Source organism: Falco biarmicus, chromosome 7 (assembly GCF_023638135.1).
Source record: "Falco biarmicus isolate bFalBia1 chromosome 7, bFalBia1.pri, whole genome shotgun sequence".
Classification (NCBI taxonomy): domain Eukaryota; kingdom Metazoa; phylum Chordata; class Aves; order Falconiformes; family Falconidae; genus Falco; species Falco biarmicus.
Genome location: NC_079294.1, coordinates 21,384,466 through 21,399,638, shown reverse-complemented (window position 1 = coordinate 21,399,638; position 15,173 = coordinate 21,384,466). Strand labels below are relative to the sequence as shown.

General features: G+C 43.1%; 1 protein-coding gene across 9 annotated transcripts in view; it reads right to left on the bottom strand.

The window, feature by feature from the left end:
- SUSD6 (sushi domain containing 6) overlaps positions 1-15,173 on the bottom strand; it is an 86,322-nt gene that overhangs the window by 41,687 nt on the left and 29,462 nt on the right. For 7 of the 9 annotated variants that reach the window (XM_056345701.1, XM_056345696.1, XM_056345700.1 and 4 more), the window contains 2 exons: positions 5,613-5,799; positions 1,097-1,126 (listed from right to left, as the gene is read on the bottom strand). In XM_056345701.1, coding sequence (XP_056201676.1) covers positions 1,097-1,126; positions 5,613-5,733 — 151 coding nt within the window. In that variant the 5' untranslated portion in view covers positions 5,734-5,799. Of the gene's footprint in view, positions 1-1,096; positions 1,127-5,612; positions 5,800-15,173 lie in introns of those variants that run through there. The other 2 variants (XM_056345704.1, XM_056345703.1) reach the window with 2 other exon arrangements.

Sequence of the window (15,173 nt, the reverse complement as noted above, 5' to 3'; positions counted from 1 at the left end):
ACCTGGACTGAAATTCTCAAGTAGAACAAACCATGTCATTCAGCACCCCTCCTGCTTCCCTCTACAATGAAGCTTCTAGCAGTTTCCATCTTTTTCATTCTAGCCCAAGAAGCTAAGGTGAGATGGACCAGACAACTCTAGAGTTACTTCCGAAAGCAGCTTATTTTCCTGCTAGCAACCATGGCCAAGAACTGAAAGCCCCTTAATGCTAGGGGTCTGTGATACTAGTCTTGCTAGGAGTACAATTCAGGCATTGGATAAAAATCTAGGATTCAGAGGATTCCACCAGCTTTCCCTCCTCCTGTCTCCCATTCTCTGTAAAGACCAAAATTTAGTAGGCAGCAAAATTCCCCTCCCACATCTTTAAATACTTCGTTATGAATCCATTCCTGTCAGACACTGTTCCTGGGGGGTTTTCTTGTTCGGTTTGGTTTTGTTGTGGGGGTTTTTTTTGGTTTTTTTTTGAGAAGGGGAAATTCACACTAAACATCAAATTTCAGAGTTCAACAAATATTTACACAAAATTTTATGTATTTATAACAGATACAGAAGCCAAATATGCTTCCCAATTTCTCCCAAAGTTAAACACATCCATAACATGCATACAGGAAAGATTTTAGACTTCTTTTGAGCACAGGAAATGGAAAGCAAAAGTATCCAATGGAATACATCCAGAGTCATGCTCTGTGATGAGATGTTCACCTTTCTTGATTAAAGGAAACAAGGTTTTTTCCTTCAGCTCAATCTTCTCTGGCAGCCTCTCTAAACTCCCTCAAGCAGCATCTCTCTGCATTTTAATGAAGTATTTATTCTATTTGTTTTTTCTTGAGTAATTCAAAGTTAAATCCTATAGAAGGCACAAGGATCCCTTCAAGCACAGTGAAACACATGAAGTTCATCTCCCTCTCTCAAACTTAGGGCAGTCACCTTTCCCAAATATAAGGGACAAAAATGGAAATAGGGCATAGAGACAGATCTCAGCCTATCCAACACAACGGAAGTATAATGGAAATCCTAGCTCATTGCCACTTGTATTTAACTAGTAAAAGACCATACTCGTTTCTCATAGTACAGCAACAAATATAACTCTACTCACATGCAGGTCCTTTGGATTTGCTGTGCCAACCTAGGACAGACAAAAGGAAAATTCAGGATTACTATTGTGCTGTCATGGTTTAACTCCGTAGGTAGCTAAACACCACACAGCTTTAATTCATCCTTCAACCATTAGAACTGGTTAAAATTAAAGATGATGTGTGCCTTCTTGAGATCCCTATTACTCCCTTTAAGCCAGCTACTTAAATAGTACTGCCTAGATCAGTGTAGTAATAGTGTGAATATTATTTGAACAGTCTAAACCTGGGCCCGTCTGCATCTGCTTCCTAGCCACCTTCGTGGCCTGGCCGTTAATCTGCAGCTCCTCACCATGCCCTTCTGTACCGCTCTGCTTTTACTAAGCTCTCCAAAGGGACTGGAAAGAGGAACTGCACCTGAAACTGTTACCCCTTCTCTCCATGGAGAACTATACACTTGACCCTGTAATTCCTCCAAACCCATGCTTACATGAAGCATGCAGGTTAGAATCAAGATCCTCTGTTCATGCATGACACCTCCCCACATTTCTGTCTGGCCATCCAGTGTTAAAAGTATGCTTGTTTTCATGGCCATTGAATTCATCCCTAGCTGCATAACCGCCTTCCTTTCAGCTGCATAGTCAGAGACAAAGGAAACCTCTGATTTGCACAGATTCCCAAAGAATAGGAACAAGTCTGAATCTGCTCAATGACTGGAGTGCGCTCTAACAAGCTGTTCTATGCAATGCAAACAAATACCAGCGGTATCCAAGAGCTTCTGTGCAGAATAACCTTGGCACTGAAAAGACCTTAGAACAGCAAGCAGCAGATTGGCTGCATTTGCGTCACAGACAACACACAGGAATGAAGTTGTTTCAGTTTATTCAAGCTCAATTTATCACTTTAATGGCAAATCTAAAAATTAGCTAGCTTTCTAACACTTCACACATGATCAGTCAACAAAAATCAGACTGTCTAAATGTAAATGGCTTCACTGAGCCTGCATTATTATTAATTTTAAAAGATTAATATTTAAACTCTCTCTTTTAAGGGTATTAATATTTGCTCAATTCAGGATGTTTACTAACACCTTTGCTTGCATTTCCCAGGACCAGGTGATGCCATTATCAATAATGAAAGGCCCAACATCTATTTTGATAGGTTTCTGACAGAGCTGGTTATGAATCCAAGAGAGATTACACCATTTGGAACACAAATGATAGGAAGCTTTAAAAGTATTTTAGACACTACATGTTAAAATTTAATGAACAACTTATTCTGATCCACTGTCATCCTTCCAAAAATAGCCCAGCCAGCCAGGAGGACCATTGTGAATGAGGTACAAATACAAGGCCTTTGAGAGCTTGTGGGAATAACCTTAAGGGCCAGAGATGGGAGGAAGGGAAAAAAAACACACACACCCACAGACCACCCAAAAACCACAGCAACAAGGAAAGAATGGAGATGCATTACCTGTAGAAGAGCAGACAAAATGGTTGTTATTGCTCCTCTCCAACACTTTAAAAATTCCCCATCTCTACCTACTAAGGACCCCTTCCTTCAGCTACATTCCAGATGAACCCTCAAAGAATTTAAGAGACAGCTGAAGAACTACACTTCCATATTTCAGGTCCTTGCTTTCCAAGTCTCCTTGCCTGCTCATTCCTTCATTACTTCCCCAACTAATCTTAGAGAACTCAGCAGATGGGGGGGAAAAAAGGTCTAACAGTGATAAAGCTCAAAAAATATTTCTGAACAGCACTGAAGTTTCCATAAATCCTCCTCTTCTGACACACCTTAATTGCTTGTCCATCACCAAATGCTGCATTTGTTCTGTGTTAAAATACGTGCAGCAGTTATTTTTACATTCACAGATATCTTCCCGTGAAAAAAGAGCAGTTTCCTCAAATTATGCAGTATGCTTAGTGACTAAGCAACTTATACTCACCTCGTGGCACTTCAGGATATTTGGATAGATTGCTTGAGACAAAGTGCTGAAGATTTTTCTTAAAAATCCATGCATAAATAAAATTAATACCAGAGGACAGACCCGATGCTTGCTGACTGGAAATGAGTCTGCCCTCTGCATTAACCATGTGGCAAAGAGAACACATTCCTGCCCAGAACATGAATATATCCCTTCAGCCTCTTGGAACTAAAGCAACAGAGTTTCTAAACAGCAAAATGAATGCAATACAATATACACTGTAAGGTTTTAAACACACGAATCACAAGCTCTGCTTTCTCACTCAGAGCTGAGCCAGCCACTGTCTCCATGCTTGTCTTTTTATGAGACCATTCTTCAGCTTTTGTAGCAATTGTGAGCATGTCACACTTGCCCTGCATTCAAGGTAACCATTACCACCAAGACATTTAATAACAACATCTTGGTTCACGTTCACATTGCTTTGCTCTGCCTGCTCTCAATAATCTTGCTACGTAAAGTAATAAAGTGAGAATGGTGGGGTGGTTGGGGGACAAAGATGAGGCAAAGAATTTTCCAAGCACCTTGCCAGTATTCTTTGTTTCTCCATCTGGCTCTCCACTTCTTGGCTGACTTGCTAATTAATGTTGCTCATGGCTGGCATGCTGCTGCAGGTGCAACTCTCCGGGCCCATGACGCATCACTGAGCACCACCATCCCTCCCAGCAATAGCAGTTGGGTTGCTACCTCCCAGTGTCAGAAAACCTGTACATGGAAGCACTCATCAGCAAGCCCCTCCCCTTCCCCAGGATTTCTCCCCCCTGCATGTCTTGCCCTCCGCTATGAACTTGGGCTCCCCTCCACATGCAGTTTTTCACTTCCCCTGCAGGAAATGGTTCATGCCCAGCCACTATAATCCTATTTAGCTGATGATCTGCCTTGATTAGTTTACCACAGCTGGTTCCAGGTCCTGAAGCAAAAGGAACACAGAAAGGGAAACAGTGCACAGCCACTCCTGGGTCTTCCGATATGCTTAACCAGTGCTTTTGGTAATATGACCGAATACCTCAAAAATGATACTAAAAGGGCTCGCTGGTATTGTCACTGCCTTTCCCTATCCAGCCGCCCCATGCAGCAAAAGGCAGTTGCATGCCGATGACAGACTCAGTTAAAGGTGCTGCAGTGTGTGGTGTGAGTTTCAGATGGGGATGGTGCACTCCAGCCCCAGGCTGGGAGGCATATCTGACAGGTCTACATCTGAAATGAGGCAGGGACATTATCACCAGTAACAGCAAGATTGGAAAACAAGGACAGACCAGACCCCAAAAGACCTTGTCCCTTTCCCACTCCCACTATCTGTTCCTGCCAATTTGTCACTCCCTCACGTGTCCCCGCACCCCTCATTAGCTACAAAGCCAAAATCAGGCCAGGAAGACATAAAAGTCCGGGATATCAGATTTCAGCAGCCTCTCCCTTCCAAATCGAAATGCCAGAAATAATAAAAGGAGATCAACTCCTCCTGCAGCAGTTTCCAGCACCAGCAGACTTTCCCATACAGGATCACCTTGGCTTTGAGTATAACTGGCAACTAACATTTATTCTGCTCTACCACAGAGAGGCCAATTCAAGCTTCACTGATGCTGAGGAGCAGTGGTCATGAGGTTTTCAGTTGCCAGGTAATGACACATCAAGAAGTCAGGTTTTGTTTTCAAAGGCAAGCTGTTGTTCTACATTGGAACAGCTGCTGAAGTCAAACCTACAGGCTTTCTGGGGACTAAGCTTCTCCAAAGTTCTGTGCAAAGGCATACAAAGTTAGTCCTTCCATCCCATGCCACTTACGACGCGGCCTATCTCTACAGACAAAGACTACATCATGGCTGATCTGAGAGAAAAGACAGGGTATACTGGGTAAACAAGCACATACTTCACGTCATGTATAGCCTTGTGAGCATCCAGCGTATCTTCTTCTTCCATTCATTTCTAAAAGGCAGATCCCTCTCACCTCTGTTGATATTTTACATATCATCCCATTGCAGTGTTATTTACATTATTCACAACACTTGCCCATCAGATAAACATCAAGAAGTTAGAAAGGGGAGAGGGAAAAACTCAAGCGGCAACCAGGATCCAAGAGGGGCACAATTAGCAGGTGCTGAGGTGTCAGAAGATAGCACACAAGGAAACACTGAACAGATTTATCAGCTGTGCCAAGAGCTGAAGACAGCCTGATCTTCCAAAACTACTTCACATGAGCAGCTGCTACAGAGCATATAGATAACAGCATCCACATGAGAATCTCACTCAGTCAAAATGTAGTCCTTGCTCTTGAGACGGCCCAAGTGCCCCCCAGCTGCAGTGAAAGAATGAAGATGGAGGGAAAAGAAGCTGGCAGAATCAAAACGACGGGGTAGAAGACAAGCACTTACTCACATGCAAGACTCATTCAGTTCAGACACTGCCCTCTGCTTAACCAGTAGAAATGGAATTTTTCCTGTGAGTACTGAAAGATGGGTCCAAATGCATCAACCATCACCAGCTTCCCCATAATAATACAAGACCACTTCCATACTTAAACATCTCCCCCTCCCTACAGCATATGCAAAGGTTTCACTTACCTGTGGCCTGTGCTTCCACGATAAAGGTACCAAAGATAACTAGCAGAAGAAATAACCCATGGCTAGTCAAGGCAAGAGATGATCCTGTGTTGCTCTTTGGTGCTACCATTCCATGGCACATCTTTTAACACCCAAGTTTCTTTTTAAAAAATTCCCGAAAGATCTGGCTGATCAGGAGCACCTCGATCTACAAAAACAAGACAAACAAAGAAACAGTGAGTATTGAGCAAAACGCCTACAACATCTGGGGAGGGGAGGAAAAGGGGAAATTCAGATACAGACAAGAGCAACATTTTGCATGTTCTAGTGTTTAGGAATCTTATCAAGTATTTACAGTTCACAAGGTAACAGGAGCAGAAAAGGCAATCTTTCACATAGGAAATACTAAGAGGAGCTGCAGTATAGAGAGACCACAACTTTTCAATCACCCTCTAATATTACAGGTGTGAGGACTGCCTAGCTTACAATTAATCTTAGCCTTTCCTTTCAAGACAACCCCAGAGGACACAGCATCTGGAGAACTTGTTTCAAAGTAACTTCAAGAAAACCAGCCTTCCTACACCCCCATCACCTTTCAGGTCTCCAAGACGCAGCAGACTGTACTAGACAGCCAGGATAAATAAATCATATGCCTCTTCAGCCACCTGGAGAGGCACAGCAAAGTTGACAGCCAGCCGGCAGGCAGGCAAACACACACTTATGAGGAGGAATGTAAAACAGCTTGCAAACCTCAGGTATAATGTTCTGACAGTACAGAGCGCAGCAATTAATTGCAGGATGTGACACTGCTCATACCTGAGGACTGAGGGATTCAGCCACAGCCTATCAGGCACCGTCACAGCAAAAACAGACTTGTACACAAACACACAAAGCGCAGTTGGGAAATCAAGAAAGCACAGAGTTAAACCCCTATTTTTAATGAAGGAAAAAGACCCAGCAGAATACACGTCCCACAAATCCAGTACGGTTTTAGCCTGCAAGACCTCCAGTGGTAACTTCGGCCCTGGATGAATAATGATGTCATTCATAACTCAAATGCTCATGAAAAAGTTAGGACTAAAAAAAATTAAATAAATAAATCTGTACGTACCAGTTATACAAAGGAGGAAGGAGAAAACTGGGTGAGTGGTGGACTAAAAATAACCTAAAAAACCCTACCACCATGCCCCAAAAAATCCAATCCAAAAAAAAAAAGCCAAACAAAAAACAAAAAACCCCCACAGAGATATATTTCAACACTTCTATCATGCTATTCCTTACACAAACATCTAAAGCTCTCGGGGGGGGAAAAAAAGGTGCAGAAATTAATGTTTTATTACACTTGACCACAGGAATACTTCTAATTTAGAGGGAAACTCCATTCAGTCACAGCTTCTTCAGCTAAACAGATATTCATACTGAAAGAGGATTTTTGGTTTTGGTCAAGTTTCCCACAAAAATTCAAAACTGCTGGGTAACTCTGAACAAATTTGAGAGGTGCAGAGGTGGGTATCATGCTCTTTCATACCCTGTGAGAACAGATGGGAGACCTCAGTTAGTACTCCTACCACCACTGAAGGCAGTATGACTCTCAGACCCTTAAGTGCAGCTGAGACGAAGTCAACACGCCAACACCAACCAGAGAAGCACATGACAAACTGCCACAACTCACATTTCCAATTACTCGGGCAAAAAAGAAGCTGCATTATGGAAGGGAATATGTAACTTTGTCATTAAACCTGGAAGTCATCCTAGAGAAAAGAGGGTTTGCTTAGTTACATGTCATTACTTTGCTCATGTTTACTTCACAAAAGGGCTATCTTTAAAATTTGAATCTTTCAAGTCAATTAGTGTCTACCAAAGAAGAATTCTTTGTCTGCATACACCCCCGCCTTGAAATGTCATTTCAAGATGACATTTAAACTGCCATGTGGCAAGTCTAGAGCTGATGCTACAATAAACTCTGTCTGCCCCTTTTGTTTCTCTCTTTATTTGGAGGGGGAGGGAAAGCAGTGAAGCTATCCCACTCCACACCTGTAGCACAGCTATACATTTCTCATGTCTTCCACAGACAAGGAGCCAATGCTTTGTTCACCAAACTCCTACCATGCAGAAAGGCAAAAGGACGTTGCCACTCACCTGCTAGAATCCCTTCAGCAACAACTAGATCATGGAATGAAAAATATACTCCTCTGAAGAAAGCCAAGCCAGCTAGTCTGTACATCTACCCCTTCCTCTCAAGTCCCATCTCCTGCACAGATTTTAAGTTCATACTCAACTGAAAGAGGCCAGCATCTGGACTATATTACAGGACAACAGCTGGCTGCTTTATTCTAAGAGTCACTGTTCTACAGCAAATTACAGCTCTGTCAAAGCAACTCACCCTCTTCAGGAAATGGCCCTTCTGATTAGGTCAAGATACGTCTGTCCTCCCCATTCCAATTTAATGAAGCCTCATTAGTATAAGAGACTCTGCAAGTCTTGCCAAGGTATCTTTCAAAGGCGGCCTTCCCTGCCCTTGGAACACTGCTTGCCAGGTGACAGAGCAGCAGCTAGAAGGAGAGGTAGGGAAGAGGGCATGCAATTACCACAGAATTTGCTGAGCAGCCTGAGGCATGCTACCTTGCCCCAGAGGTGATTCCTTCTCCCAAAGACTGCACATGGAAGCCAGCAGTCCAATTCTGGTCGCTGGACAAACAAGTTAGAAGATGTTGTTTTAGGTATCTCTAAGGGAAATAAAGTATCACTTATTTCAATTCACTAATAGATTGCTCCAAAGCATTGCACTGTTTCTCTCCTTTCCCCTGAAGTCATGCACAGTTTCCCCATCTCTTTTCAGCTGCCAAATCACTTGAGTCCCAGGTTATCAGGGATCCTGCCTGTCAGAGGCACAGGGCTGCCCCACAAGAAATGCTGTAAATTGCTGCTGCTACGCCTACAGTAACATCTCGCTAAGATGACTTAGTTCAGTGTGGGATCTGAAGACAACACAAAACGCAGCAGACACCATTTGGTGGGAGATAGCATAGATAAAACCCCTTAGAATTGTTAGGAGACAATGGACACAGGTACCGCCTGCAAGGATCCTCCCTTGGCCTTCAGCCAAGTTAAAAAACTTATTCCCAGCCTTGATTTTTCCTTGGCAAAATTAGAAGATGAAAGAGATTCTGGCTAGATAAGAAAGTATCCTTTCTTCCCAGAGGGGAGATGGTGGTTAGGAAGCTATTTAGACACACATTCAAGTCTGAAAGTTGACTGTTGTTTTAGCACATTCCTCATACCTAAAGCTCAGGGGGAAGCAGCTTTCATAATTTCTGGAGATGGAGGCCTGAGGAGTTAACTGGAGTGCATTGTAGAGCACACATTTGTCAGAGACATACTCTCAGGGAGATAGCTTAACTCATGGGTTCAAGTGAATCAAAGCAATTCCCCGTTTACACACAGCATAAAGGAACAGGCTAGTTTCTGTAATGGGTCCTAGAAACAATGAAAAAGCCGACAGTAGGATGAGTATATGGAACAAGGACAATTCAAACCCATTTCACATGCCACAGCCTAGGCTGAAGGGTTATGGGTGGATTAAGTTTAAACAGAGATGTTTTCAAAGATAATATTTAGTATAGCCAGCAGTTTGCATAAATACAGTAAGGAGAGGAGAAGAGTTTCTTCTCTGTTAACAGTACGTCAGTCAATACAGATATTTTTTTTTTTGCTTTTTTTCTAATGTGCACTTTGAAAAAGACCTACTAAATATGGGCAAGAAAAACTGTCCTCTATGGCCACACACCCTCTCAGGGAATGCTATGAACAAGGGAAAAAGTACTCATCGCTCCTAGGTTACAGCCATCCCTGGCTGGCTCTTTTCTTGAAGTCTTGTCATCAAACAACCTTCCTAGTGATGCTCCAGCATTAATTCCCTTGGCTGCAGGGCCAGCCCTGCTTGCACAACAAGCAGTAGTTTGCTTCTATAAACTCCCTGAAGCAGACAACAGCTTCCACTGAAACCATACAGCCCAGCCTTCCTCCTTGCTCTTAAACCACAAGCAGCCACTTCCAAAGATGGCACACTCACATGATGGCAGGAGCTTTCTCTAAGCTAAGCTGTTTGGGGACCTCTGCCAATTATCTTCTAGACCTTCAGAAGCTGTCAACTCACACCCCTTGATCCAAGATTCTTTCTTAAGCATGCATACATTTTCCCAGGATTATGACTAATTTTCTGATGTGTGTCGTGTCGTGTCCCCCCCCCCCCCCCCCCCGGTATGTTGTCACAGCATGACTCCTAGGTCACCATGCAAAAGCCTTCTTTGGAAGATCATATGCTCAGGACATGAAAGAGAACCAGATTCGAGTAGTTCTAGTGCACCAAGGGCATGGGATGTCAGAAGGACGGATGCAACAGTCTGAGGCTCTGCAGTTGCTCAAGATGCCTGGCACAGCTGTGTCCTGTGTCACTGTTGCTGGAAAACAGGTCTTCAACCTAGATTCTTCACAGTTTGTTTAGGGAAGTGTTCAGCACGTTTGGAATGCTACTGGCCTGCTTTAAAATGCCACACTTGAAACTTTCCAAAAGAAAATTAGTTACCCTCATGCACATCAGAACTCTGTTTTATCCACAGTTTCCCTCTCACAAAATATTACTCAGAAATTGTTTGCTCTTTCGAATGCACACAGCAGATCTTGGCAGCAGGATGAGTGCTGGGTAGGCAGAGCATACCTTTTGAAAGGCTAAGCACAAGGATTGCTCTTGCCTTGTGGTCACACTGCAGGTGGAACCTAATGGGAGCAGTGTGGTTCAGAGGATTTAACCTTCACCCTTGGTTGCTGGTTTTGTTATGTCCTTGTTTTGCCTGCTTTCAACAAGCAGTCAAGTGTTAGAACAAAAAAAGTCATCCTCTTGGCTGCTTAATAAGAAAAGTTAGAGAAAACTCAAGTTCAAGTGCCAGCAGAGAAACCCCTAATTCTACTACTTTCTGTAACTAAACCAGCTTAATTGAAAGCTCTTAGAAACAGAATCACATTTGTAACATTCTGGGATAACTTCACAGTTCAATTAAAACAGTCAAAAAGAAAAAAACCAAAGCATTCAAAGTTACCTGCAGGCAGTTTAGAAAAATCTTAATCATTTGACCTTTCAACACAGCCAACTCTCAATTATCCAGGATAATAGGAAAAGGTGGAAGAGGAAGAGAGAAAATAAGAAAAACCAAACCACCCATGTAACATCCCACACCCATTCTCACACACACACACCACCCACCCCCCCCAAGTAACCAGATGATTTAGAACATGTGTGTTTGGTAGCTCCATTTTACACCTTCACCCTTGGATTACAAAAAGGCAGGTTTCTGAATAGCACAGGCACAGCATAAAGCAGGGGGCTGAACTGCACACATCCCCTGCTACAGAGAGGAATCGCTAGGGCAGACAGCTGTGCATTCCAGACACTAGAATCAGCACAAATGCTCCTGCAAACCAAGACCTGACTGTAACCTGTAGTGGGACCTGGATCATTGGGTTTCCTTCTTCATTCCCTAATTATGCCACAGAGTTTGGCCTATGACCTGCAAATGCACATAGATACCTTGGTTTAGTTGTCACTTCCTCTCTCACGAAGGTTTCTAAAACACCAGCAGAATTGTTGGTGATGCAGAACTCCCATTTTCAAGAGGTAACATTAGAGTTTGCTCAGAAAGAAGCTTACTGGACAGGCTAAATTCTGAAATTCCATTTTGATCTCTTATAAATGGTAAGTGCCTAACTCTCCACAGGTCACCAAGAGATGCTTTAAAGCCAGGAAATTGGCTTTTTCACTGCTGATTAACCAGTTCCTTGCAACCAGGAAAAATCACACCAACATTCCTACCCCAAGTGAATAAACCTACAAGATTCACCAATTTGCATAGCTTATTCCCCACCCTCCTCCTCTCTATCCTTCCTATCACAGTTCAAGTCCTGTTTGCACCTAGATCATGCTTTTACACCCCTCCCTTGCTTGTCTCCTTATCTCACTTGATGCTCCTCAAGAAGTCATCCTGAGGTTAGCCGAGCATATTCTTCTGTGGGCTAAAGGGAGGGACCACTTCCTTCCTCCAACTACTTCCCTTCCATGATAGCAGCTGGTTACAAAGCCTTTGTATGAGAGTTTCTTCCCTGCTGCAACCCACAGAGAAGTGCGCAGCAGGCTCAAAGATACTCTCAGTGGACCAAACAAGCTGCAACTCCAGCAGTCCCCTGAGAAGGCAGGAACAAGGAAGGAACAGACTTTTCAAGCTATGCAAAGAAGAGGTGTAAGGTTGCCAAGGGGGAAAAGGGGCGGTATTCAGTACCCTTCACTGTCTATTGCAGTTTTTGTAATTGTTGATTAACGCCAAATGCTTTACCATTCCTAAGCCCAGTGTGAGGCAGAGGGCAATTGTTAGGCATAACAAGGACCCCACCACACTGCTACTGCTCAGGACACCATGCTTGCCAAGTTTGTCTGCTCCCAGTTACCCAGCCAGTGAAAATGAACAAGAGGCTCCGAGCCTCTTTAAGAAATATTTGTGCACATCTAAGCGGCACCAGAAAGAAGATTAAAACCTCAGATCCCAACCCCTGACCCCCAACAGTGTTCTATGCAGTATCTCCCTGAGAACCACAAGGCCTATGTGGGCGTTTTGAAGACATTTTGTGTGAAAGATGAATTCATTTGATGCAAGTCAGCCAAGTGAGGACCTCCTGGACCCCTCAGGGAAAATCAGAGGAAGCATATTTTCACTGCACACTTTGGAAGTCCATTGCCACACTATCATCATAGTTCACAGATTTGTATCTCCTACAGACTCAAGTGCCATCCTTTTGCATGGTATATTAAAGATTCAAGAACCAACTAATGAGCCACACTGGTCTTCTAAATAAATCTGTGCACTGCAGCTGTAAACTCCATCTTCCCAAGAACACATTGGAGTAGGCTTCCAAAAATGCACTTCAGGACTGTGTCAAGACACCCAGCTGCAGAAGACAAATAGTTAGCAAGGTCCTCTGACAGATCAAAATATAGAAGCATTGTTTCACATCATAGTCTTTAAGCCATAGAATGTTTTCTGTTCCATGGACTTGTTTTCCCATCCTGTGACTCTCATACTTTCAGAAACAGCATCAGAATCAAATTGTTAGAAACAGCCTCAGTCCTGTGAAGATTCTTCCCCATTTCCACATACTGTGGTTGTCATGCCAGACCTAACAGTCACAGAAGATTTGAATTTTATGGCCCAAAAAACCCACCCAATTTTCCTTGCCTTGGTAAGTCCATGAGAAAGCCATGAGGAGCCATCATTGGCTCCCAAGATTTTAAGATGTTTCCTTGAAAGTCACAGAATTTCACCGGAAACTTTTTCTGTTTTACTTGAGAAGAGACAGGTAAGAGATGAAAATCCAATTGTCCTTCCAAATCAGGAAGGAGAAGCGAGTTATGGGCAGGCTGTGAACTTCCAGGCGCCACTAGGAAGAAAAAGCAGAGCTGTGGAGGGGCAGGGAGGAGAGTTAAAACAGGCTAACACACAGAACTCCAATGCATGGCAGATTTCTGTGCTATTACAAAAATGCTTATAGCAATGGGGTCATGTCAGTAAATGAAGAGAAACCAGTTAATAACTAAGTGCTGGATCTGCTTTAAAGGATTTTCTCTCCTCTTTTTTTTTAACGCACACTGACATCTGCACAATCTGTGGAGGAAAGACTGAGGGATAGCGGAGAATACATCTCATGCAATCTTTCCCAGTTTTGGTTTGGGTTTTGGGGTTTTTTTTAAATGTCTTTATTTGGAAAAGTATTCCCTTTGGAAACTATTGTTTCAGCATTTTCCCCCTGCCGCACTGCATCAGAGAGACTAGGTTTCATACTTTCAGCTTTAATCAGTACAACAGCACATTTACAGAGGACCGTATGCACAAAATGTTCCAGAACGCTTTCCAAAAATAATAAGTCCTAAAAAAGAAAACTCACAGTAAACTGAAATGGCTTCAGGGAAGGAGAATAAAGAAAAACTGTGCAAAGGCTGAACCTCTTGAAACCACACACAAGCCTGAAATGTTACTTTCAGTAAGAAGAGGGTTTTTGCAGCAGCGCTGGCTTGGTAAGGTCACTCGTACATCCAGGATGCTTTTCTCATTTATGCAGTTGTGTTCATGTGTTTCAGGGAATGCATCGTTAAGGCTTATTTTGTAATCCATCACTACTACAAAGTCCTTACAAAGTCCTTCTCTCCACCCTTACCACTTGTGCTTTCATTTCAACTGATGTGGCTAAAAGCATTGGCCTGCTATACACACAGCTGTAACACCACCAGGCAGCACAGCTGTTTGAAGAGGACATCCATTTGGGAAATCTTTTTCCTATCAAATCCCTCTCTATATATACACTTCAGTGAAGCAGTCTGACATTTAAATAAGGAACTATACGGGAATATGGAGGCACGCTTACATTTATTCCTAAAAGCACAACTGCAAGACAACTCAAGTTTAGAATGATCAAGTTTCTCAGATTGGAGAATATCCACTCACCCACTTCCAAGGAATGATAACTGCCATGCAGCACTTATTATTTGTATCACAGTTTATACAGGAAATTCTCTGCAACAGACATTTTGCAATATTAGAACTTCCAGGCTAACAAATCCTTGATGTTTGAATGTCTGTCAGCACAAAGGTCTTTTCAAAAATGAAAACACACACACACAAACTCTGAGAAATAAGACTGCCCCTTAAGTCCTCTGAGAACTCCATCTTCCAACAACCTAGTATAACTGACCAAACTGAGAAAGTTGAAAAGCACACTTTCAAATTCTGGTTCTAAGACTACATTTGGGATTTGAACACAGCAGAGAACAGCTTCAACAAATCTCAATAAGAGGGGCAAAAAAATAAAAGCAGGCCTTCAAAAGTTCTTAGTACCATGGCTCAGTTTTATATCCACTATTTCCCTTTTTTAGTAGCAAAGTCATTAGAAATTTCCTGTTGCTTTTCCTATTTAGGATGCACTGTGCTAACATCACAGATGCACATGTATTGCCACAAATGCTCCCTGTGGCAGAGACTGATCGCAGTGGCATGGGGCACATTTCACTCCACAGACCCCAGCCATACCACTTTTGCCTGTGTACAACACAAAAAGGAAAACTCAAATTTTGAATCACAATTCAACCCCCCTGCAACTAAAACTGTATGAGGAGCACACTGCCTGCACTCAGACCCACCCCCATAAGGCCACGGTTGAGGACAGCTGCAGAAGGTGGCCCAGGCAGGGTCCCCAGCTGAGCACCCTCACCAGCAGCGGGCACACCAGCATCCACCCTGATACTCAGCCTGAGGCCTTCACTCTAGGCAAGGTGCCATAAATTAATCTCAAAAGTCAGTGCTCAAGGGCTGAGAGAAGAGGGGGTGGGAAACAAGAGTCCGACCAGCTTCCTTTCTTTTAAATCACTCTCACAATTACCAGCTCACAGAGAACACACATCACCACACAAAAAAAACCCCACAGTCTTTTCTCTGCAACTTGCTTCCCTCAACAGGCTATGCTTAATTTGATTTTCTAACAAGGGAT